The 25,543-nt window shown below is 37.6% G+C and overlaps 1 protein-coding gene across 3 annotated transcripts in view; it reads left to right on the forward strand.

Annotated features, from left to right (window-relative positions):
• SMARCC1 (SWI/SNF related BAF chromatin remodeling complex subunit C1) overlaps positions 1-25,543 on the forward strand; it is a gene marked incomplete at its 5' end in the record, with an annotated part of 178,823 nt that overhangs the window by 68,325 nt on the left and 84,955 nt on the right. For all 3 annotated transcript variants that reach the window (XM_082847256.1, XM_082847255.1, XM_082847257.1), the window contains 8 exons: positions 2,204-2,328; positions 6,166-6,225; positions 14,287-14,324; positions 17,134-17,255; positions 20,416-20,487; positions 22,883-22,996; positions 23,570-23,723; positions 24,748-24,861. In XM_082847256.1, coding sequence (XP_082703382.1) covers positions 2,204-2,328; positions 6,166-6,225; positions 14,287-14,324; positions 17,134-17,255; positions 20,416-20,487; positions 22,883-22,996; positions 23,570-23,723; positions 24,748-24,861 — 799 coding nt within the window. The remainder of the gene's footprint in view (positions 1-2,203; positions 2,329-6,165; positions 6,226-14,286; positions 14,325-17,133; positions 17,256-20,415; positions 20,488-22,882; positions 22,997-23,569; positions 23,724-24,747; positions 24,862-25,543) is intronic.

Raw genomic sequence — 25,543 nt, forward strand, 5'->3', positions numbered from 1 at the left:
GGCACGTGGGATCCTAGCTCCCCTACTAAGGATCGAACCCACACCCCCTGCATTGGAAGGCGAAATCTTAACCACTGGGCCACCAGGGAAGTCCCTCAAAATATATTTTGAGCATTTTTTCAGAGATTATAGTTTAGTTTTAGAAAATGACAGTTTGCAAAATTTATTCTTTTCATGTGGTAGTAAATTTGTCGACTTTCTGGCTGTTGTCAAGTAGATCTTTACAGTGCAGTCATCTTCTCTCCATCAGCTTCCTTTTGTGACATTCTTCTCTAGCCAAATTTGCCTTTTGTTGCCCAGAACATGCCTTGAATCACGTTATTTCTTGAAGGGTAAGGTTACTTAAGCGTTTTTAACCATGCGTAGAAGCTTTTAGGGAAGTTAAGAAACTCTTATTTAGTTTTATAAATAATATTAATGAGTCAGTTACAGTTATAAAAAGATTTTTGTTATTTTATCGAGTCACATGTACTGTGACATAAAAATTAAAAGAACAAAATAGGTTTTTCTTGGGGATTATTGAGGGTAACCTTATCTCTTAAACTTGCATTCTGAAACTTATTGTTGATGTTCAGAGATTTCAGAGCTACCTGAGATCCTTGTAAAGAATATCATAACAACTTTTCCAAATGTTTCCCGGCCTGAAATCGATGTGCTACTCTCCCCTTTATGGGCTAAGATGGGCTGCCAGGACATGAGTGGTCACAGAATCAAAATGTGTTGTCTGGGATGCTCACAGTGGTGGCATTTAGCCTCTACTCTGAGTATAATACCCACCAAATTTAGTTTCCCAAAATAGATGTATGCGCGTCCTTTAATTGAATGCATCTGCCTTCTAATGAGCAGGACTTTGCTCATTTAAGTCTCCCCTTAGAATAGTCTATTTAACTAAAACATCTTGAAACCTGTTTTCCTAACATTTGTTTTATTCATCTTCCCTGCATCTTTTCTTCATTTTGAAGTATTTTACCTCCTTGCCACCTTTAGTTTCATAGGCTTAAAAAAAAATTGTCATGTAATTTTTATTAAACAAATTTTTTTACTCTGTATACCTTATTCTAACCTATGTCAACATGTTATCCCTCTAAAAAGAGAACTTGGAGCGTTCTCTCAGCAGTGTGAGGACTCAGCAAGCTCTTTCTCCATTCTGCCTCCCTTGTCGGTGTATTCTAGATTACTACCCCAAAACGGGGAATTTTTTTTTTAAGCTTTTATGCTTTTACTCATCATCCTGAAACATTGCCAACCTTTTAGTAAATTGTTACAGTTCTCTTTGTCTGAGTTGTATTTTTGTGGTCCTTGTATTCATTTCTTTGTATTGGTACACATCACATTATATGAGGTAATTAATGATTTCTGTCCTGAATTCCCTGTAATTCCTCAAGGTAAGGAGTCATTCCATTCTTGTTTGAACTTTAATATGCTTTCTGGCATGTGTTAGTTTTGTTTTTGTTTTTGTTTTTTGCGGTACGCGGGCCTCTCACCGTTGTGGCCTCTCCCGTTGTGGAGCACAGGCTCCGGATGCGCAGGCTCAGCGGCCATGGCTCATGGGCCTAGCCGCTCCGCGGCATGTGGGATCTTCCCGGACCGGGGCACGAACCCGTGTCCCCTGCATTGGCAGGCGGACTCTCAACCGCTGCGCCACCAGGGAAGCCCTGGCATATGTTAGTTTTAAAAATAAATGTTGATTTGATTGAATTCAGGTGGTTAAAGAACAATGACAATTTTTACAAAATACAAAAGTTAGTACTGTCCTAAGTGATTTTACTTTGCAGTTCCTGATGTTTGGATGTTACAAAGAGCCAGGAAAATACAGAAAACCAAAGAAATCCAAAAAGCAGTTATTTGTATATATCTTTGAGAAAATTTCTTATGTAAGTGATTCTTTATGATCTGAGATAAAATATGTGCTGTATTTCTGTAGCAGATGTTTTTTTATTACACTAAGCACCTTTTAGGGTACTGTCTGCAAATTTGTATTGCAGAATTTCTGTGGTCATTTCTTGTGCCCTAAAAGTTTTCTTTTCCTTTTGACTGGTTAGATGTAATTTAGGGAATGTATCTAACTTTTTTGATTTCTGTTTGTCTTTTAAAGTGATTCTGAACGTAGATTCTCTAACAGTGTAGTTAAAGCCTCTGAAATTGTTTGCTGTAACTAGCTATCGTCAGTCTTGTTTGTGATTTTGTATCTTTTATGTTGTAGCCAAGCTAGTCTTTATGGGAAGCGGAGAAGTCAGAAAGAGGAAGATGAGCAAGAAGATCTTACCAAGGACATGGAAGACCCAACACCTGTACCCAACATAGAGGAGGTGGTTCTTCCAAAAAATGGTTTGTATCCTTTTGCCTAGACTGTGACTTTTGTTAGACGTGATTTAATTATTCTCAGCGATGCCATGGGATGATTCACTTCTTGCTCTGTGTCTCCAGTTCTTAACTTTCAAATATTAATAGATTACCCCTTGAAGGTTAACGTATGTGAAATTCCCTCTTTTCCTGTCTTTTGGTATACTTTTGCTATTTATCGGGAAAACACACTGTGGTCAAAAAGTTCTCAAAATTTAGTAATGCTTTAAAGTTAATGGTTTTAAAATCCCAACAGAATCAATATACGTATGGAAAAATGGAGTATGTATCTATGCACAATTCAACCTATTTAAATCAGTTATTGGGAGGCAGATGTTAGACCTTTTTAACTGTGATTGTGGATTTGTCTGTCCCTTTATTCCTGTTAAATTTTTTTCTTCCTGTATTTTCTTGTACTTTGAAGCTCTGCTGTTTAAGGGCATATACATCTAGATCATTGTTGTTCTTCTGATGAATTGAGGCTTGTATCATGTCTCTAGGTGCCATGTTAGTGCTTGTCTTGAAATCTAAGTTCTCTGATAATAATAAAACCTCATCTCACCACATCCTTTTCATTAAATTTCTATGTTTTATTAGTCCCCACTGAACTTAAGACTTCAGCAGTCCTATAAATTTTTTCTTACATTTTATGTTTTCAATTTGTACCTCTCTGGCATTCTTTTACTTTCACTCTAATTATGTAAAGCATTGCTTTTAAACATCAATTTGTGGAGACTTAGTTCTTTCCCCCAATATACACATTTTCTGTTTTTAATTGGAGTATGTAGTCCACTTAAATGTAACATAATTATCTATATGGTTGGGTTTAAGTCTACAATCATGCTGTTTTTTTCCCATTTGTCCCTCTCATTTCCTCTTTAGCTTTTAGTGTTCTATTCTAGCCCCTCGCTATTTTCTTTTCTTTTCGAACTTACATGGTTTCTTTTATATATAGCCTGGTTTTGTTTTGTTGTGGTTTTTTTGGCCATGCAGCGTGGCATGTGGGATCCCAGTTTCCCAACCAGGGATCGAACCCATGCCCCCTGCATTGGAAGAGCAGTCTTAACCACTGGACCGCCAGGGAAATCCCTATATATAGCATAGTTTTAAACTTCACAGAGCATAAAAGTCACCGTTTTAAAGTGTATTTTAATCACTCCAGTGGTTTTTAGTAAACTCACTATGTTGTGCAGTCATCACCACTGTCTTAATTCCAGATGTTTTCACCCCTATGAAAAGAAACCCTGTACTTATTAGGAGTTAGTCCAAATTATTCCCTTTCTCCATGTGTTGGCAACCACTATACTACTTCCTGTCTATGGATTTTCTTGTTCTCTATTTGCTTTTTAGCTATATTTTTCTTAGTGGTTGCTCTAGGGATTACAGTATATAATATATCCTTAATTTATCAAATCGATTTAGAATCATTGTTGTCTAGTTGAGATAAAAATGTATGAAATTTACCATAATATAATCTAACCTGTGCCCTCTCCTGTCTTGTAATGTTTTCATGTATTTTACTTTGATGTGTGTTGTAATCCCTACATTTTTCTTTTTTGTTCTTTTTTAAGTAGTCATTTGTATTTTTAAGAAATGAAAAATATAGTCATCTATAATGTTATATGAGTTTCTAAAAATCACTGTGTTATACAAAATTGGGCAGTAAAAACCACACAAATATATTTTAAAGGTCATATAGAAGAGAACATTCACAAAGGCAATCAAAAGAATAATTTTAAATAAAAACTATGAAGGTGGTGATAGTCCTAAGAGATAACCATCTAAAACTGGGAAGCTATAATAATTAATGTAGTATGGTTTAGACTCAAGAATGGCTGCATTCATCAGTGGAATAGAATGGCCAGTTCAGGGACTTCTCTGGTCGTCCAGTGGTAAAGAATCCGCCTTCCAATGCGGGGACACGGGTTCTATCCCTGGTTGGGGAACTAAGGTCCCACGTGCTGTGGGGCAACTGAGCCCGTGCACCTCAACTAGAGAGCCCCAGTGCTGCAAACTACAGAGCCCACGCACCCTGGAGCCAGCACGCCACAACTAAGAGAGAAGCCCTCGTGCTGCAACGAAGAGCCTTTGCACCCTCAATGAAAGATCCTGCATGCTGCAACAAAGACCCAACGCAGCCAAAAAAAGAAAAAATAGAATGGGAAATTCAAATGTAGATCTATATTTGTGAATAAATTTAAATTATTATGAATTTAGCAACACAAATAAATGGGAAAAGATCAGACTGTTCCACAAGTCCTGTAAATTTTAGTATTTTTCTTTGTATCGTATATAAGAGTTTAAACTTCAGGTGGATTAAAGTGCTCAATTTAAGAACAAAACTGTAGGGACTTCCCTGGTTATGCAGTGGTTAAGAATCCGCCTGCCAATGCAGGCGACACGGGTTCAAGCCCTGGTCCAGGAAGATCCCACATGCCGTGGAGCAGCTAAGCCCACGTGCCACAACTACTGAGCCTGCACTCTAGAGCCTGCGAGCCACAACTACTGAGCCTGCATGCCACAATGGCTGAAGCCTGCGTGCCTAGAGGCTGTGCTCCACAACAAGAGAAGCCACCGCAATGAGAAGCCTGCACACTGCAACGAAGAGTAGCCCCCACTCACCGCAACTAGAGAAAGCCCACACGCAGCAACGAAGACCCAGTGTGGCCCCCGACACAGCCAAAAAATAAATAATCAGTTTAAAAAAATAAAATAAAAACAAAACTATAAAAGTAAATTTCCAAATACTAATGTACTTTAAACAAGTGTTAGTCTTAGAGAAAATATTCATTACCCATTTAAAAAACAAAGAATTAAAACCCTAAATATGTATAAAGATTCTTAAACTTTATGGAATAAAGGACAAAGTATTATGTACTAGTAATTTTATTAAAAAACCTGGGATCAATAAATGTATGAAAAGATGCTTAATCTGACATAACCAAGGATATGTAAATCATTAAAGTAACTTTTCATCCGTGTGATTTCCAAAACTTAGAAAGTAGATGATCCCCAAAGTACAACTGTTCTGAGGAAGTGAGTACTCTCAGATGCTATTGATGGAAGTATAAATTGATGAAGGCACTTAACACAATTTGGCTATATCTATTAAATTTAAAAAACTGTACAATAACAGTTTTAATTTCATAATCCATATTAAGTAATTACATGCATGCATAAATATAAAAGAATGTTGATTACACAGTAATGAAAAATTGAAAAAAAGTTTCCATTGATATAGGGCTAGTTACCTCATGATCCACTCATGGACACAGAGTGTCTATTAAAAACGAAAGAGACGTAACTAAAAATACATGGAAAGATCACACAGGCGCACTGTTACAAAAGTAGAAACCTAAGTACAAAAGTAGAGTACTAAGGAAATAAGCACAGTTTTGAATTCTACATATATGTATAAAAGGTATTGGTTCTCCCTCAATTTGTCTGTCTTAATGAATGGCACAGAAATGGGAATCCACAAGTGCACAGAAAAACACAAAAAATACTTTTGCTAAAGTGGTTGAAAGGTTCTTTTCAGAGTTTTCTCTCTGTATTGTTATTTCTGTATTGTTTGCTTTTATGATGAAAAAGATTGCTGCTTGTTTAATTAATTACAGAATATTGTCTGTTACATTAAGTGTTAATGTTTCTCAGCTGGGCTTGCGGTTTTTACATGAAGGTGAGTAGGTTTTACACAAGGGTAAGTACTGAATGATGGTGGAGATACAGTGAGAGTCGTGTATTTTTTAATCTTCTATTCTGTTTTCTTAAAAACAAGTTGAACTTTCCCCCTAAAACATAATTCTTTTTTTTTCTTTCTAGTAAACCCAAAGAAAGATAGTGAAAATACACCTGTTAAAGGAGGAACTGTAGCAGATCTAGGTAAAAATCAGAAAATCTATACAGTTTTGTCTCTTGAATATGTCAGCTCCCTTGATAATCCTTTCTTTACTGAGAGATTGCAGTTGCTATGCTTTCTAGCACAGATATTATCTATGGCTATGTTAGTACCATTGTTATTTAGTTTGCTACCATATTAGGAAATTTAATTTCTTTTTTTTTTTTAATAAATTTATTTATTTTTGGCTGTGTTGGGTCTTCGTTTCTGTGCGAGGGCTTTCTCTAGTTGTGGAAGGTGGGGGCCACTCTTCATCGCGGTGCGCGGGCCTCTCACTGTCGCGGCCTCTCTTGTTGCGGAGCACAGGCTCCAGACGCGCAGGCTCAGTAGTTGTGGCTCACGGGCCCAGTTGCTCCGCGGCATGTGGGATCTTCCCAGACCAGAGCTCGAACCCATGTCCCCTGCATTGGCAGGCAGATTCTCAACCACTGTGCCCCCAGGGAAGCCCAGGAAATTTAATTTCTTGTGATCCACTCTCTCCATTCTTACTGATCTGCCTCTCTCAGAGCGTAATGTTTTCCTGCAAACTAGCAAAGGTGGTAATATTATATCTAAATCAGAATATCTGAGTTTTAAAAAAACAGTTATAATTAGAGCACTTTTAATAATCTGCCTGAAGTATTTGTTTCACAACATGTGCAAATTGATTTTGTGTCTTCAGAACAAGAATCTGTTGACTGTTAATACTTTGTAAGCCAACAGAAACTTTCCTTGGGACTTCCCTGATGGTCCAGTGGTTAAGACTCCTCTGTGCTCCCAATGCAGGAGGCCTGGGTTTGATTCCTGGTCAGGGAACTAGTTCCCACATGCATGCCACAACTAAGAGTTCACATGCTGCAGCTAAGAGCCTGCATGCCGCAACTAAGACCCGGTGCAGCCAAATAAGTAAATATTTTAAAAAAGAGAAAATTTCCTTAACAGGATAAAATGAGAGTCACATCATCCTTTTACTGTATTTTCCAGTTATGGAGTACACTTTCACAAGTAAGGTCTAATTCTTGGATGTGCTTTGAGGGTAGTCACTTGTTCCAGTTTTTAAAAGTAAGGATAGTTTTAAACATCTTTGTTCCTGAAAGTTATATATATAATGATCTCATTTACTTTCTTCATTTGTAAAAATCAAAGGGGATCCTCGTGTTTTCAGTATATATTAAATTTATGCATTGATGGGATTTTAGACCTAATAGGGATTTTCAAGATCTCCTTATGTGGAAAATGAGACTTGTATTTCACTGTGTCCTAGTCAAGTGAATTCTGTATTTCAAATAAACTGCTGTGATTCTTGATGGCAGACATGAGTGGGTGTTTGGGAGAGTTTTTCTACTTCATTTCACTAAATACATCTTGCTTTTTCTGGCATAAAGCCTGTCATTGTACATCAGTGGATGATTCTATTTTTGGTTAAGTTAAAAGTAAAGCAGAAAATTGTCTTGATGACAGTTTATATAAAGGTGGTGTTAGGTCAACAAAATAAACAAAAAAATGAGATACTGTCAAAATCCTTCTATCGTAATTGTTTTTAACATTATTAATAGAATATGGATCTTTAGTAACTAGTAGTAATTTTCATTTTCCATAAGTTTATGTCACCTATTCTACAGCCATCACTTATCCACTGAATCAAAGGCCAAGAAAGCAAAAACTAACTATAAACAGTCTTTTGTTTTATATTCTTAATAATGTGAAAGGGTAAAATATTTTAAGACTTGAATACTCTTCACTGGGACAATTTGTTAAATAGAATGATAGTTTATATTTTTAAAGTTATATCCCGAAAAAGAATAATTCTGTAGTTTTAAGGGAGTGGACAATTGTCTTTTTAAAAGTGATGTGACTATTAGAATATTTTTGTCATAGATTTTATCAGAGGAGTCAAATTGAAGCCAATTATAGGAAAAGAATGGGGTTCCAACTGGATTAGAAGTTTTAGTGCTGGGTATAGGAGATCTTCCCATTGTATTTGTGAACAAATTGAGGTCTCAATCAGGAGTGCTGTGGCTGTGGATGCTACTGACCATAGCTGGAGAGTTTGGCTCTTTGGAATTTGAAATTGTTGTCCTGGCCTTTCATCCAGGGACCAACAGGCTTCCCATGTATCATTTAAGCATCTGACTTTCTGCATTGGCTATAACCTGAACCATGCCAAGGGTGACCTGATCCATCAACTGAGAATTATTTTTCAGAGTTGTTTGTTTTTTAACTGATCTATATTTTGCCTTATATGCCACTGAGCCAAGTATACCCAGTCATTTCTTTCTTTTGTGAAATCTCTGGAAGGTCAAGATTCAGGGGCTGAGGTGAGAGTGTATTTGCCCACATCTAGAAGGAGGAAGAGAACATTTATTGAGTATTACCATCTAGGAGTCAGAGTGAAGGGTGCTCCTCCTACTTTTGTATTATCAGAAGTCTATTTCCATTGGGTACCAAAATCCTTCAGGGATGAAAATCTGTTAAACTAAAATGAAATAGTATAAGTTGACCAGAGAGAGTGCAATCATTATATTGTACTACCCCCATTTAGTGAGAAGTTGATTATCCTTTGGTTTACTAAGACCCAAAGGACAAAAAGTTCATTTTTGACGGCCTTACCCAGAATTCTTTGTTAGTCACTTCCTAAGAAAAAAATAGTCCCTCTGCAGAGTTGGATGACTCAATGTTGGTAGTGCTGTAACTTAACCTCACGTCTGCTTTTAGCGGATGTTTGTCTCTAATTTACAAATCAAGGAACAGGGTCCATCTTTATGTTAACGTGAGTACCTGTCAGGTGTCATGCTACATATGTTTGCGTTTCTCCATAAAACCATGTTAGCCCCGATTCATTGATTAGGAAATAGAGACTGGAGGGGTTCAGTAACGTTCCTAAGTGTACAGCTGTTAAGTGAGAGAGCACAGATTCAGATCCAGGACTGTCTATCTGTGGTGCTAGTGCTTTGTATCATTGCACTCTGCTCTTGTGTCCCGCTCATTTTCCTCAGCTTCTATTCATGCTCACAGTTTTGTGAAGTCATGGGGTACATCCGTGCCTGAGGTTCTTTGATTTGGCTTCTTCCTCTCTGTGGAATGCTTGCTTTATCCTTCTCTCAGGTTGCAGCTTAAATGTCACCTTCTCAGAGAGGATTTTCCTCTATATTTGCTCTGAAGGATCCACCCACCCAATTCCTCTCTAAAATGTATTATTTTGTTTTTAGTCTCTGTATAGCAGTTTTCTTTTTTTAACATCATTATTGGAGTATAATTGCTTTACAGTGGTGTGTTAGCTTCTGCCTTGTGACAAAGTGAATCAGCTATACATACACACACATCCCCATATCTCTTCCCTCTTGCCTCTCCCACCCTCCCCATCCCAGCACTCTAGGCGGTCACAAAGCACCGAGCTGATCTTCCTGTGCCATGTGGCCGCCCCCCACCAGCTATCTGTTTTACATTTGGTAGTGTATATATGTCCACGCCACTCTCCCACCTCGTCCAAGCTGACCCCTCCCCCTCCCCATATACCCAAGTCCACTCTCTAGTACATCTGCATCTCCATTCCCGGCCCCCAGGCTCTTCATGACCACCGTTTTTCCCTTTCTTAGATTTCATACATATGTGTTAGCACACGCCATTTGTTTTTCTCTCTCTGACTTACTTCACACTGTATGACAGACTCCAGGCCCATCCATCTCACCACAAACAACTCAATTTTGTTTCTTTTTATGGCCGAGCAGTACTCTACTGTATATATGTGCTACATCCCCTCCATCCATTCATCTATCGATGGACACCTAGGTTGCCTCCATGTCCTGGCTACCGTAAATAGAGCTGCAGTGAACACTGTGGTACACGACTCCCTTCAAACCGTGGTTTTCTCAGGGTATATGCCCAGTAGTGGGACCGCTGGGTCGTATGGTAACTTTATTTTTAGTTTTTTAAGGAACCTCCATACTGTTCTGCATAGTGGCTGCATCAGTTTACATTCCCACCAACAGTGCAAGAGGGTTCCCTTTTCTCCACACCCTCTCTAGCATTCATTGTTTGTAGAATTTTTGATGATAGCCACTCTGACAGGTGTGAGATGGTATCTCATTGTAGTTTTGGTTTGCATTTCTCTAATGATTAATGATGTTGAGCATTCTTTCATGTGTTTGTTGGCAATCTGCGTATCTTCTTTGGAGAAATGTCTACCCAGGTCTTCTGCCCATTTTTGGATTGGGTTGTTTGCCTTTTTGATATTGAGCTGCATGAGCTGCTTTTAAATTTCAGAGATTAATCCTTTGTCAGTTGCTTCATTTGCAAATATTTTCTCCCGTTCTGAGGGTTGTCTTTTTGTCCTGTCTATGGTTTCCTTTGCTGTGCAAAAGCTTCTAAGCTTCATTAGGTCCCATTTGTTTATTTTTGTTTTTATTTCCGTCTTTCTAGGAGGTGGGTCAAAAAGGATCCTGCTGTGATCCATGTCACGGAGTGTTCCGCCTATGCCTTCCTTTAAGTGTTTAACAGTGTCTGGCCTTACATTTAGGTCTTCAATCCATTCTGAGTTTATTTTTGTGTATGGTGTTAGGGAGTGTTCCAATTTCATTCCTCCATGTGAAGCTGTCCAGTTTTCCCAGCACCACTCACTGAAGAGGCTGTCTTTTCTCCACTGTACACTCCCACCTCCTTTATCAAAGATAAGGTGGCCATATGTGCGTGGCTTTACCTCTGGGCCCTCCATCCTGCTCCACCGATCTACACCTCTGTTTTTGTGCCACCACCACACTGCCTTGACCACCGTAGCTCTGCAGCACAGTCTGAAGTCAGGGAACCCAACTCCCCCAGCTCTGCCTTTCTTTCTCAAGATTGCTTTGGCTATTTGGGGTCTCCCGTGCCTCCATACAAACCATGAGATCTGTGAAAAGTGCCAGTGGTAGTTTGATAGGGACTGCACCAAATCTATAGATTGCCCTGGGCAGTGTATTCACCCTCACAATGTTGATTCTTCCAATCCAAGAACATGGCATACCTCTCCATCTACCTGCATCATCTCCAGTTTCTCTCATCAGTGTTCCATAATTTTCTGCATACAGGTCCTTCGTCTCCCAAGGTAGGCTTACTCCCAGATATTTCATTCTTTTTGTTGCAATAGTAAATGGGAGTGTTTTCTCAATATCACCTTCAGATTCCCCATTATTAGTGTATAGGAATGCAAGAGACTTTTGTGCATCAATTCTGCATCCTGCTACTTTACCAAATTCACCAATCAGCTCCAGTAGTCTTCTGGTAGCATCTCCAGGATTCTCTATGTATAGTATCATGTCATCTGTAAACAGTGACAGCTTCACTTCTTCTTTTCCAATTTGGATTCCTTTTACTTCTTTTTCTTCTCTGATTGCTGTGGCTAAAACCTCCAAAACTATGTTGAATAATAGTGGTGAGAGTGAGCAACCTTGTCTTGTTCCTGATCTTAGTGGAAGTGGTTTCAGTTTTTCACCATTGAGGACGTTGTTGGCTGTGGGTTTGTCACACATGGCCTTTATTATGTTGAGATAAGTTCCCTCTATGCCTACTTTCTGGAGGGTTTTTTATCATAAATCGGTGTTGAATTTTGTTGAAAGCTTTCTCTGCATCTATTGAGATGATCATGTGGTTTTTCTCCTTCAATTTGTTAATATGGTGTATCACGTTGATTGATTTGTGTATATTGAAGAATCCTTGCATTCCTGGGATAAACCCCACCTAATCATGGTGTATGATCCTTCTAATGTGCTGTTGGATTCTGTTTGCCAGTATTTTGTTGAGGATTCTTGCATCTATGTTCATCAGAGATATTGGCCTGTAGTTTTCTTTCTTTGTGACATCCTTGTCTGGTTTTGGTATCAGGGTGATGGTGGCCTCATAGAATGAGCTCGGGAGTGTTCCTCCCTCTGTGTATAGCAGTTTTCAACATTTGATATCTTACTGTTTGTTTATTTTGTCTTCCATCTCCTGCCACTCTTAACTGGAATATAAACTCCATAAAGACAGGGACTTTTTCTTGTTCATCATTGTGTCTTTAGCATTTTTTTAAAAAATAAATTTATTTATTTGTTTATTTTATTTTATTTATTTTTGGCTGCACTGGGTCTTTGTTGCTGCATGTGGGCTTTTCTCTAGTTGCAGCGAGCAGGGGCTACACTTTGTTGTGGTGTGTGGGCTTATTGCTGTGGCTTCTCTTGTTGCGGAGCATGGGCTGTATAGGTGCATGGGCTTCAGTAGTCGTGGTACATGGGCTCAGAAGTTGTGGCTCACAGGCTGTAGAGCACAGGCTCAGTAGTTGTGACGCACGGGCTTAGTTGCTCCGCGACATGTGGGATCTTCCCGGACCAGGGCTCAAACCCATGTCTCCTGCATTGGCAGGCAGATGCTTAACCACTGGGCCACCAGGGAAGCCCGTGTCCTTAGCACTTGGACGGTGGCTGGTGCATAAAATTTAGTTAAGTGTTTGAAGGCTGGTTCTTTATAACCTGTTAAAATACTACTCATCTTCTTATATCCTCTAAAGTAGGGGTTGGCAAACTTTTCTAAAAAGGACCAGATAGTAAATATTTTTGGCATTTTGGGCTATAAGGTCTAAGTTACAACTAGTCAGCTTTGCCATTGTAATGCAGATACAGCCATTCATAATATATAAACAAATGATCATGGCTTATTCCAATAAAACTTTTATTTATAGACACCAAAATTTGAATTTCAGTTAATTTTTGATATGTCATGATATATTTATTCTTCTATTGATTTTCTCTTTAACCATGTAAAAATAAAAAAAATCATTCTTCACTTGCAGGTATGATAGGAATCCCCAAGACCATCCCCAGGTTTGGAGATTCTCTAGAAGGACTGATAGAACTCAGCATATAGTTGTACTCACGGCTGACATATATCACAGCAACATAGGAAGCATAAACAGATCATAAGGGGAAATAACACAGGCAGAGTCTGGGTGCAGGCTTCCTTATTCTCTCTCCCTTACGTGAGGGATCACACAGAGTGCACTCTTCCGACAGCAACACACATGCAGTGTTTCCATCTAGGGAAGCTTGTTTGAGAGTCTAAGATCAGTGTTTTTACTGGCAATGTAGGGTACCCTCTGCCTAACACATACCAGAATTTCAGGCTGCAGAAGTTTATCATAAGCTGCGTTGTGCACAGTCTAGGCACAGCGAACCACCCTTCTTTTCAGTTAACTATTGACTAGGAACACACTGAGAGTCAATTTCCCAGATTCCATACAAAAACAGGCAGTGGGCCTGATTTAGCTTGTAGGCTATAGATCCTGACCCCTGTCTAAGCCGTTTGTTTATTTAATGCTTTTCAAATAGCAGATTCTTGGAAATATTTGTTTGAAGGAATAATGAAAAAAAATGGCTGCCTTGTGTTCTCTTTAAACTTTACAGTGCCTTAGTCACTGCCAAGGGTCATAATAATTATATAAAAAATAAAATGTTATAGAAACTTAATCATGTAATTATTTGTGCGGTAACCTCTTACCTTTTCCACCATGGCACTTTTACTTTTCACTGTGGAAATCAGCTGCTTAGTTTAGATTATACATGGATTTCCCTTTGTTCTTTTGCAACACTAGCATTTAGGTCCTGTAGTCCCCTATCCTCAGAAGGTATTAACACTCTTGCCAGGACTTTGTCTGTAGGGATTGATTATCACCTCCTTCTCTACTCCTCATTCTTTACTCATTTCCTCTGGGATCCGAAATGTCATTACTTTGTTTCAGTAAACCTCTGGAGGCAAGAGCCCAAACCAAGTTCCTTACCTATTATTAAGTAAGATCATGACTAAGATTGTAGCCCAAGTAGTATTTAATTTTAAGTTCCCTGTTGTTGGAGAATTTTAATGATTTGTGCTTTGAATTTTTACTCACCTCTATGCTTCTGTGTACAATTCTAATTTACTGAATTATTCAAGGTAAATTAGCTTTAATAATGCTCTGTTTCTTTCCTTTTCTCTGGCGAGTATCAGTTCCTTAAATCTTAAGGTTTCCAGGTAATCGAGAGAACATTTACCTGTTAAATGAATTACGTGTTTTGATTTTGCAGATGAGCAGGATGAAGAAACAGTCACAACAGGAGGAAAGGTAATGATTTAGTTAGGCCTGGTGCAACAGTAACTGTAGGGGTCCTGTGTATCGAGCAGTAGAAACACTGATTTGGAAGTTTCCTTAGAAATATTCTGTTTTGAGGTCCTTTTGATATTTAATTTCTTTTTAACACATGCCCAAAATAGTCTGTCTTTCTTGACCCACCTCCCAAATTTTATCAAGAGGAATTTGCCATTTTCCCAGGTAGTATTCCTCATATGCTATAGTTTCTGGTTCCATTTCTCTCCTGGTTGCAAGTTAATAATCAGAGCTGTACAATATTCCAGGTGAGCAGGGACCGTGCCTTGCTTTGATTTTCCCACTCCTATTTCTATTAGTGCAGCCCCAGTCCACAACTGATGTAGCCTTTGATCATACTCTTCACCTTTTTTGAGCCTTAAAGTCAGCTACTTCCTGTTTCATCAATTTTGCTGTGGAGACATGTCAATAATTAGGCTGTAGGATGGTGTTGGATTTTAGGCAAGGTTTTATTTCTCTTTTTAAATAAATGGCACCTTGTTTATACAGTTTGTCATCTCTAACTGTGTTAAGATGTGTAACTAATCCTTAATCTCCTTGAAATAACTTCCTTAATGCTGAAAATGGTTAGTTCTTTTTTTTTCTTTTTCAGTGAGTCAGAGAACTTCCCCCATAGTGACACTTGTTGTTTTGTACACAGTCATGAAATGAAAATATTCATGACAGGATTTCAAGGAAAAGTATTTCAAGAAACTCTACTACAGATGGCTCTTTAGCTGAACTGTTCTTATGATCTTTTTCTTTAAAATCAAACTTCTTTATTCAAAGAGCTACTCATAAACATTTATGAATATTACATTTGTAAAAAGACATCATCTTTTAGAGTAGAAAGTATTGGGTGGCAATAATAGAAAATATTAAAATATTTTAAATATTTTCTATTTAAATATTTAAATATTTTCTAAAAATAGAAAACCGAAGAATTACCCCCCCACTTTTTTTTATGCCAAGGGTGGGAGTACTTTTGAAACTATAGACAAGTCTGTTATGTAACTTAAGCCTAAGATGGTTAGAGGTGGTTACTCTAACACCAGTCCCATGATATCATCCTGCTTCTTTCCTCACTGAGATGATTAAACTGTAGACTGTCAGCCTTTATTCATTTCAATACCAGCCTCTCCCTAGTTTTCCTGAATAAAGAAAATTTTCTGAATTGAATCACATTGAATTTGTAGAACCTATGCCACAAAAACAAATTAATGATGAGCATAGATTTTGCTAGCTTCCCTGGTTTGGGAAATAAAATTCCTTACCTTTGTCATCAATATTAACACATTTGTTTCAACATCATTTAAGTAACAACCAGCGTTTCCTTGATGATTTCATACATTAAAATTTTTTTTTTGATATTCATTGATCTTAAGGAAACTACTGTCTTAAGTTTCTAGCAGTAGCTAGATTCTCACCTAAAGTAATATAACACAGGAAATTTAGGTTGATTTAAGTTAAAGGTAGAAATTAAACTATGGAACCTTTGTAAAAGAATATGATGCAAAATTTGACTGGTTTCTTAACAGAAAAGAATTTTATATGATTAAAAACAGTAAAAACACCACAGATAAAAGGTTGATAGATAGAACTCTACACAATTTGAAAATATCTAAATGTTAATAAGCTTATTTTCTGTAGTATTCTTTGTGAAAATGTTTAATCTGAAGTTAATTATGAAGAATCATTGTGATAGAGATTGGTAGATGCTCTACAAGCTGTCTGGTCTGGATTCTTCAAGAATTTTAATGTCATAAAATCTCCCCCAAAAAGGAGGCAGGGGTTAAAGGAGACTAAGGAGGCATGAATATCATATATAATATGGACTCCTTGATCAGGTTCTGTATTGAGGAGAAAAATCTGTAAAGGACATTTATGGGACACTTGGATCTCCTTGAATATAAAGCATATGTTAGATAATATTATTTGAAAGTAATTATTACTGGGGGAATTCCCTGGTGGTCCAGTGGTTCGGACTCCGTGCTTTCACTGCTGTGGGCCTCGGTCGGGGAACTAATATCCCACATGCAGCCAAAAAAAAAAAAAAGTAATTATTACTGTTTACTGGTAGCATAAAAAATGTTCTTGTGTTTTGACCTAAAGCAGTGCTTTTTGAAATTATTGTATTAGCAAAACCAGGTTTTTAGGTGGAATCATTTGCAAAACCTACATAAATGTGATAAAAGTCAGAACTAATTTTCAGCAGTAAGAGTGGTTAAGAGTGTAGGCCCTCTAGCTGCACTTTCTGGAGTTTTATCCTGTTTATGTCTTGTTAGCTCTGTGCATCATTTTCTCATCCACAAAAGAGAGAATAAACAGTACCTGCTGTTATTGTGAGGAATAAGTGAGATATTGCACATATCGCTGTTGGCAGATACTTAGTACTCAATCTTTGGGATTGGGGAAACCTTATCATTATGTCTCAGTGTCCTTGTGTTACCTCCTTATAAATTGAGAACTAGTAATTTAGATTTGTGATTCGAGGATTAGGTAAAACTAGACAAATAAATAGCAGGCTATTGTGGAAAAAGTTTTGGGCTTTCTATGAGTTGATTCCCTCATCTGTAAAAAGGAGGAAAAAAATATGCTATCTCATCTGGACATCTTGTGAAGGTACCTTAAAAACTGTGAAAGGCTATTTTTACTTGAAATTTGTTTTCCTGGTCCTTGAAATTGGATCAGCTAGCTGCATTTTCTGTAACCTGCTATTAGAAATTTGAAAGCTATTCCATATCTCTCTGTAGTTCTCTTTCTCTGAACTTTGGCTTCTTTTCTACAGGAAGATGAAGATCCTGGCAAAGGTGATCAGAGTCGGTCAGTTGACTCTGGTGAAGATAATGTGACAGAGCAGACCAATCACATTATTATTCCTAGCTATGCATCGTGGTTTGATTATAACTGGTGAGTAGGTTGCTTACATCTGTGAACATGGTAATTAGGAGTGGGAAAACTTTCCTTGAAATTATATTGTGCTCAGGACTTCCCTGGTGGCGCAGTGGTTAAGAATCCGCCTGCCAATGCTGGGGACACGGGTTCGAGCCCTGGTCTGGGAAGATCCCACATGCCGTGGAGCAGCTAAGCCTGTGCACCACAACTACTGAGCCTGTGCTCTAGAGCCCACGAGCCACAACTACTGAGCCCACGCATTGCAACTACTGAAGCCCGCGTGCTTAGAGCCTGTGCTCCGCAACAAGAAAAGCCACCTCATTGAGAAGCCCGCGCACCGCAATGAAGAGTAGCCCCCGCTCGCCACAACTAGAGAAAGCCTGCGTGCAGCAACGAAGACCCAACACAGCCAAAAATAAATAAATAAATTTATTTTAAAAATTGTGCTCTTCTGCCCAGGTCCCCTCATCAGTAATCACTGTCACACTGGATGAAGGGGAATGGAAAGTTATTTTAACTTTGGACTGTGTTCTTTTGGTTGTTTTACTTGGGGATAGAAACTATTATGTTGTAATTTAAGATATTAAAATTTTGTAAACTTGAACCTGACTCATTTGGAGTCAGTTTTAGTTGAGACAGGCAAATGCTTGAGTATTTAATAATTATAAAATATTGATGTTCATTATATGATTTTTAAACATTATGGAAATTTTTAAAGAAAAATTCATCTTAGTACCCAATAATGGCTTCATGTTAATCGGAAACAGGAGCCCTTTCTTGTATAAACCCTGGCATGTAAAAGAGTTCAGGAAAACAACCTCTTCAGCACCCTCCCTGTCATTTATCACAGCCACCGTGGCACCCTTGGAACATGGCTGGAAATAAATGGAGATGTACCTATCTTACTAATTGATTACTTATGAAATGTAACTCTTTCACGTCAGGCTGATTTTTGTTGGACAGTTTTTTATTTTTAAATGTATGAACCAGAACTCCAAATAGATGTTAGTTTCTTTAAGGTACTTTGATTGGAAGGCTATATATTTAGTCTAGTGATGCTGCCCTTACAATCTCGTGGTCCTGTGCTTATATATATATATATATATATATATATATATATATATATATATACACACACACACACACACATATATCTTTTAAAACCAACTTAAAAGAATAGGGTGGATGGTCCATTTGAGTCATAGCTTACTTTTGTCTAAAACCACAAGGTATGGCCTCTACTATTGAGACTTTTCAGCATACTTTTTTTTTTTTTTTTTTTTGCGGTACGCGGGCCTCTCACTGTTGTGGCCTCTCCCGTTGCGGAGCACTCCGGACGCGCAGGCTCAGCTGCCGTGGCTCATGGGCCCAGCCGCTCCGCGGCATGTGGGATCTTCCCAGACCAAGGCACGAACTCATGTCCCCTGCATTGGCAGGCGGACTCTCAACCACTGCGCCACCAGGGAAGCCCCCAGCATACTTTTTAAAACTAACTCTGAATGCTGTTCCTCATTGTTTTGAATAAGTAGAAGCTGAAACAGAATAAGTATATTGCTTTTCTTTGAAGGTCAGTCTTCATTACATTGATTATTATGTTAAATTACTTTGAAATTTGGAAGTTTCATTATTGTTATTTGTAGTTACAGAGTAAGATTCAGAATGGCTTGAGAAACTAGCATTTTCCCCTCAAAAAAGGGGAATGTCATAACAGTACATAGTGTTTTAGGTTTTTATAGTTTACAGAAACACTTCCATTTGCATGGTGATCTTTGCATGTCACAAAGTGTGCTGTTAGATGGACAGTAGAGGTATTAGTTATATCCCTATTTTATAGATAACTACAGCCTCAGTTGAAGTGGTGCAAAGTTGCAGAGTTGCTAATTGGAAGAACTCAGGTTTTCTGATTCCGAATATCCCACTCCTTCTACTACTTGACTCATTCTCAGAACCTAAGGAATCAGCTGCCAGTACTTCAAACATAGATTTTTGAAAAAGAAAGTGGTTGTGATTAAACATTCTTGTGTGTTTTGTTCTTGGTGAAATTGTCTTTGTGGCCTCTTCCTAACCTGTAACATAACAATGAGAGGTATATTAGGACCAGTTTATTAATTGCTTACAGTTATTCTCCTTATAATAAAACTTGGAAATTCATTATACATGTATCTATGGAACATAAATTCATCTTAGAAATCATCTTCCTGTAAGTTTCCAGGTGATTCATTTTATTTATAGTATTTGGTAGTATCCAATTCAAACAATTTAAATGTTACCGAATAATGAAAGAGTGAATGCTTTTATTTGTATTCACAGACTATTGATTTGCTCTTTCCCATGTAATCTCTGTACATGTTGCATATCTGAAAAGGCACTGAGAAACTAAAATGTGTCATCAGGAAAAATACTGATTAGCATTAATGTCAAAACCTTTGTGCTAAATGTACAGTTGGTTTCATTTGTAGAGTGTTTTAGGCCTGATCATTTCACATGGTCTCTATAGTGCTTATCACCTGTAACATTTTATAAAATTATCAGTGCTTTTTATCTGAATGTTAAAAATTAGTTCTGCGATCTTTTTTAAAAGCAGTAAATCACTGAACTATTTTAAAAAATTCAGTTCACCACAAAGTTTCTGAGGGCTGGATGAAAAAGTGCATTAATGTTGAGCCTGAGAAACCGATTACAGTCAATTTCGTTGTCTTTTGGTCGATCATTCATTTCACCAATTTGTTGCCATGCCAAGTACTGTGATTTTTGTCATCCAATTTCCAAAGAACTTTTCCTAATTTGTGGCTCATCATCTAGTTACAGTGTATTATGACAAGAACATAAAATCTGAAGCCTTCAGTGTCTTTTTTGTTGTTGTTTTTCTTCAGTGTTTATGTTTATAGAGTTTGGTTATGGGAATAGAAAAACTACAGTAAGTATTGGGGGTGAGAAAGGGAAAGCTTTCTTTAGCTCTATATATTATATATAAGTTTATAAATATATATTATATACTTTAATTTTATTATTACATACTGTTAATACATAGGAACTTGTGTAAGCCAGTTAAATTTTGCAAGTAGTGCTCAGTTTTTGGTTTTATCAGTTTCACTTTGAAAGTTAAACAAGCTTAGCTCAAATTTCAGGATTTTATTTTTCTAAGAGGATTCCTAATTGTCTTTTTCCCCTTCAGTATTCATGTGATTGAACGGCGTGCTCTTCCTGAGTTTTTCAATGGAAAAAACAAATCCAAGACTCCAGAGATGTGAGTGAAATGTAAAGATGTAATCCTGATGCTGTTACATATTTTAGTGGGACCAGTATTAAGAAAAATTAATATTTGGATGTGTTTGGCAGGGGGTTCTTAAAGCACCCCTTCTGAGTTAATCTTTGCTATTGTCTGAAAGTTTACAAATATCTTACTCTGTTCAGAACAGTGTTCATATCTCAGCTACACAGTACTCCTTGCTTCAAAGGAAATTGTTTCAAATTTTTTCTTCCTCAATCTTGAACTGTTGATACATACACATCAGCTTTTGCAGCTAAAGATTGAATTCAGTAACAGATACTCACTAAACCGAGTCCAGTTTTCTCCCTAACTCACCTTGTGAGTACCTGTTTGTTATTGATTATATGTATTATATGTAATCTAGGAGAAAGTGAACCTTTATCTTATTTTCCTTATGAATGACTTCTAGTTAAAAGAATGCCAAGGGCTTCCATGGCAGTCCAGTGGTTAAGACTCTGTGCTTCTATGCAAAGGGCACGGGTTTGATCCCTACTCGGGGAACTAAGATCCCACATGCCATGGGCTGCGGCCAAAAAAATTTAAAATAAATAAATAAGAGAATGCCAAGTATGATGATAATAGCTACATATAAATTGATCTTAATTACATAAAGCATTGTTGTGCTTTGCATTGGAAGCAGAAAAACTTTTATTAGAAGGAAGAAGTTCATTAGGAAGTATTTTTATCTTTGCCTGGTGACCCTTAATTATAGACTTCCAGAAATCCTTGCCCCCTAAAATAAATCCGTATCTATCACACTATAATTACCTTTCCGTGTCTTATCTTCATAGTGTTAATCTGTTGTCTGTTATACACATGTGACTGTGCAAATAGATGTCTCTTGTTTAAATTGTATAGGGAAGGATGCTTTTACACACAAAGCACATGGGTGTAATACAGAAAATCAAATAATAAATATTTTCTCGTGGTAAATTATCCATGATAGTTTGAGATTCTACGTTTAGGTGTCACAGCAAATTTCAGCTTTTCATAACAAAGCTGTAAGGAGTCATTTAAAACCAAAATCAAAGATTTGGCATAAGAAGCCCAGTCAGGTTTTTTCACCTATTTAGACATGGTATATTCTTCTGGCTAATTTGCCTATTGCCACCGAATTGCAAATTGCCAGTATTTATAAATACTTACAGTTCTTGGCAGTCTGCTATTTAAAAGCACAACTTAGCCCATTTAAATGTAAATTCGCCTTTCAATCTTTGTTTATCCAGCTGTGCTTATACCAGACTCTTTGAATAGTATACCCTTTTTACTCTGATGTAGCTAACTTCAAGCTGCTATTCTTTTGCTTTACTTTTGTGGTAAGAAGTTTTGCTAGGTCTCTACCTTCTTTACACACTTGTTTTAAGTATTTTATGGCAGAAATGCTTGGGTACACTGTGGATGTGGAATCTGCTATGACTCAGAATCTCAGTTTTTCTCTCCTTTTTTATATGGCTTGTCTTACCTCTGAGTTTGGCTTCATAGGTTCTACTTGTCGCATAGCTGGGATCTCTAAAAAACTGATAGTCAGGAAGTATATAACCATTGTCAGAGCCAGAGCCACCATACTTTGCCGAATTCTAGCTCCACCACTTAACCAGCCTTGTGGTCTGGGACAAATTCTAGTTGTGTGTGTGTGTGTGTGTGTGTTCTGTTTGTAATTTTCTTGGCCACTGTGCCTCACGAGATGTGGGATCTTAGCTCCCTGTTCTAGTTGTGTGTGAGTGTGTGTGTGTGCATTTTGTTTGTAATTTTCTTGGCCACTGTGCCTCATGGCATGTGGGATCTTAGCTCCCTGACCAGGGATCAAACCTGCGCCGCTTGTGTTGGAAGTACAGAGTCTTAACCACTTGACCGACCGGGAATTCCCAAAGAACAAATTCTTTAACCCTCATCTATAAATAGAATAATAATAGATCCTACCTTATACAGAGATTGTGAGGATTAAATGCATTACCACACAGAAAGTGCTTAGACCTATGGCTGACACACAGTAAATGCTAGGTATATAGTAGTGTAGTTAGGGAGACAGCCTGTGTAACCAAGTGTTACTTGCAAATTTTGCAGGCAACTAAGGATTATTGATTGACCTCTGTGACCAAGGTTGTACTTATTTTACTTCACACTATCTTCATCAGATTACTCTATTGTGCTTATTATATGTTAGTAGACAGTTGTTTTGCATTTTAGGGATTCTTACTCTGAGTTACACTTATGACTGTAAATACTCAGTACATTATCACTATTGTTTATTGGACTGTTGTCTTAACTTTTTGTTGTATTTGGTTGAGGAATATGGAACTGTTTGGCTCTATGAGTTACTGTTTTTGAAAGGATGTGTGTTCACCTTATGAATTTTGCCATTACTTTTTAGATACTTGGCATATCGAAATTTTATGATCGACACATACCGCCTAAATCCCCAGGAATATTTAACCAGCACTGCTTGTCGGAGGAACTTGACTGGAGATGTATGTGCTGTGATGAGGTAAGGATGTCTTGACTTTTTCTCAGATATTTCACTGCAGGTGGTTACTGGTACATTGCTAATGTTAGGTTGACTAAACTGGATGTTTTCTTGGTTAATAAAATACCTAAAGCATCTTTTTTTTTTTAATTTTTACATTTTACATCTTTTATTGTATGGTCTAATCATAAACTGACCGTAGATGGAGAGTGGGTTAGGGTGGGGAATGGATAAGCTCTGTCCCCTAAATCTGTGTAAAGAAAAAAACAAAATGTAGGTCTCCTCCTGTGAGTTTGGTTTATGTGTGAGCTCTTTCACCATGGACCTACATGAGCATTTGTTCCCTCGTTTCTGTGATTGAAATGATTAGGCTTTATACTAGGTTTGGGGGTGCTATGTTCAACATTATTTTGAGTTTGTAGAAATTGTCCCTCAAACCAAAATTGTCAGTTACTTTGTGATGGTTCATAGCCTACAAGAGAACACGTTTACTTAGGGGTTTTTTTCGTTTGTTTTTTAATGAAATGTAATGATGCTTATGAAGATGATGAGGTACATTCTCTAGATTTTAACTTTAAGAGCTTTATTCTTCAGGGTTCATGCCTTTTTAGAGCAGTGGGGGCTTGTTAATTACCAAGTGGATCCAGAAAGTCGACCCATGGCAATGGGACCTCCTCCGACTCCTCATTTCAATGTATTAGCTGATACCCCCTCTGGGCTTGTACCTCTACATCTTCGATCACCTCAGGTAAATTAGTGCAGCCTTTTTTTCAGGTCTGGGTGGTAATAGACAACCACTTCTTGCATTTATATTCAGGAATTACTAATAGTCATATAATAGTGCTGTTTCTTAGCTGATAGGTTACGTTTGTTTGTTTTTGTATGTTGTAAATGTTTGAGTCCATAAGAATATTTAGTTGTTTAAGATAATGCTCTCCCATTAATGCCAAGAGTCTATGCTTTATCCTCTTAGAGATTTGCTTTCATAACTCATGGCTCCTTTATCACTTCTGCCATCGAAGACACTAATAAAGAAGCAGACTGTATAAATGTGTTAAATTGTTTAGAACTTCCCCTTCCTAACATTTGGAAAGTGGACATCTATGCACACGTTCTTTTTTTCTCTTTTAATCTCTTCTATATAATTTTTTTAAATTTATTTAATTTATTTATTTTTGGCCACGTTGGGTCTTTTTTGCTGTGCTCTGGCTTTCTCTAGTTGCAGTGAGCAGGGGCTACTCTTTGTTGCGGTGCGTTGGCTTCTCTTGTTGCGCAGCACAGGCTCTAGGCACGCAGGCTTCAGTAGTTGTGGCTAACGGGCTCTAGAGCACAGGCTCAGTAGTTGTGATGCACGGGCTTAGTTGCTCCGCGGCATGTGAGATCTTCCCAGACCAGGGCTCTAACCCGTGTCCTCTGCATTGGCAGGTGGATTCTTAACCAGTGCGCCACCAGGGAAGTCCCTTGAAAAGATTATTATGTCAATCGGATTATGTATACCATTCAGTTGGAATAACACGAATCTAACCTATAAATTGCCCTCCACTATGAAATATTAAAGAAGACTTGTCTATATTCTCTGTGACTTAGGCAAAAAAAAAAAAATGTTTCTTACATGTTGAATTTTTGTTAGAAGTGTAGTGTAAGGTGTAGGTATTTATTTTTTTGTAGAATCTCTAGTGGTTTAAGTGCCGATATTAAACATCCTTAAAAGCCTCTGTCCCGTTTACTTTGTAGAGGTTAATACAGCCATTTATCATTTATTTGACTCATAGGTTCCTGCTGCTCAGCAGATGTTAAATTTTCCTGAGAAGAACAAGGAAAAACCAATTGATTTGCAGAACTTTGGTCTTCGTACTGACGTTTACTCCAAGAAAACCTTAGCAAAGGTAAGGATTTTTCTATAGGGACATATGGACTACAAGCTAGCATGTGCTCTTTGTCCTTCTTCCTTCTAAGAAGCATCATTTTCCGTAAGAAACTTGTTTTACTTTCTGTAAGATAAGGAGGTGCTTTCTACTTAAATCTGATGACATTTTATAAAAGTCACTTATCTTACCTTTTCTTAGTATGGTTAGAAGATAGGTATTTAAAAATAACTATGATTAATGTGTTAAAATGAGGGGGAAAATGGAGAATTTCAACAGAGAATGGGAATATATAAAAAGAATCAAATACCTGTTGAACAATTGAAAATATACTGAAATTAACCCATTGGATAGGTTTAACAGCAGGCTGGACACAGCAGAAGACAGGATTAGTGAACTCAGGTTAATAGATACATTGAAACTGAAACAGCAAGAGGAAAAGAAATTGGTTGAAGTTGAGGGGACAGGACAAAGAGAAAAGAGTACAGAGACACATGAGATACAGTCAAAAGAATTAATATTTATCATTAGAGACCTATGAGAAGAGAAAGAATGGTACAGAAGCAATACTTGAAGATATAAGGCCTAAAATTTTTCCATAACTAATGAAAAGTTATCAACTCACAGAATAAGAGAGACTGAACATATCCAAGTTTGGATATAGAGAAAACCATACTCAGGCAAATGGTGCTTAACCTCTTTT

The sequence above is a fragment of the Leucopleurus acutus genome (genome assembly GCF_964270905.1).
Source record: "Leucopleurus acutus genome assembly, chromosome: 10".
Taxonomy (NCBI): Eukaryota; Metazoa; Chordata; class Mammalia; order Artiodactyla; family Delphinidae; genus Leucopleurus; species Leucopleurus acutus.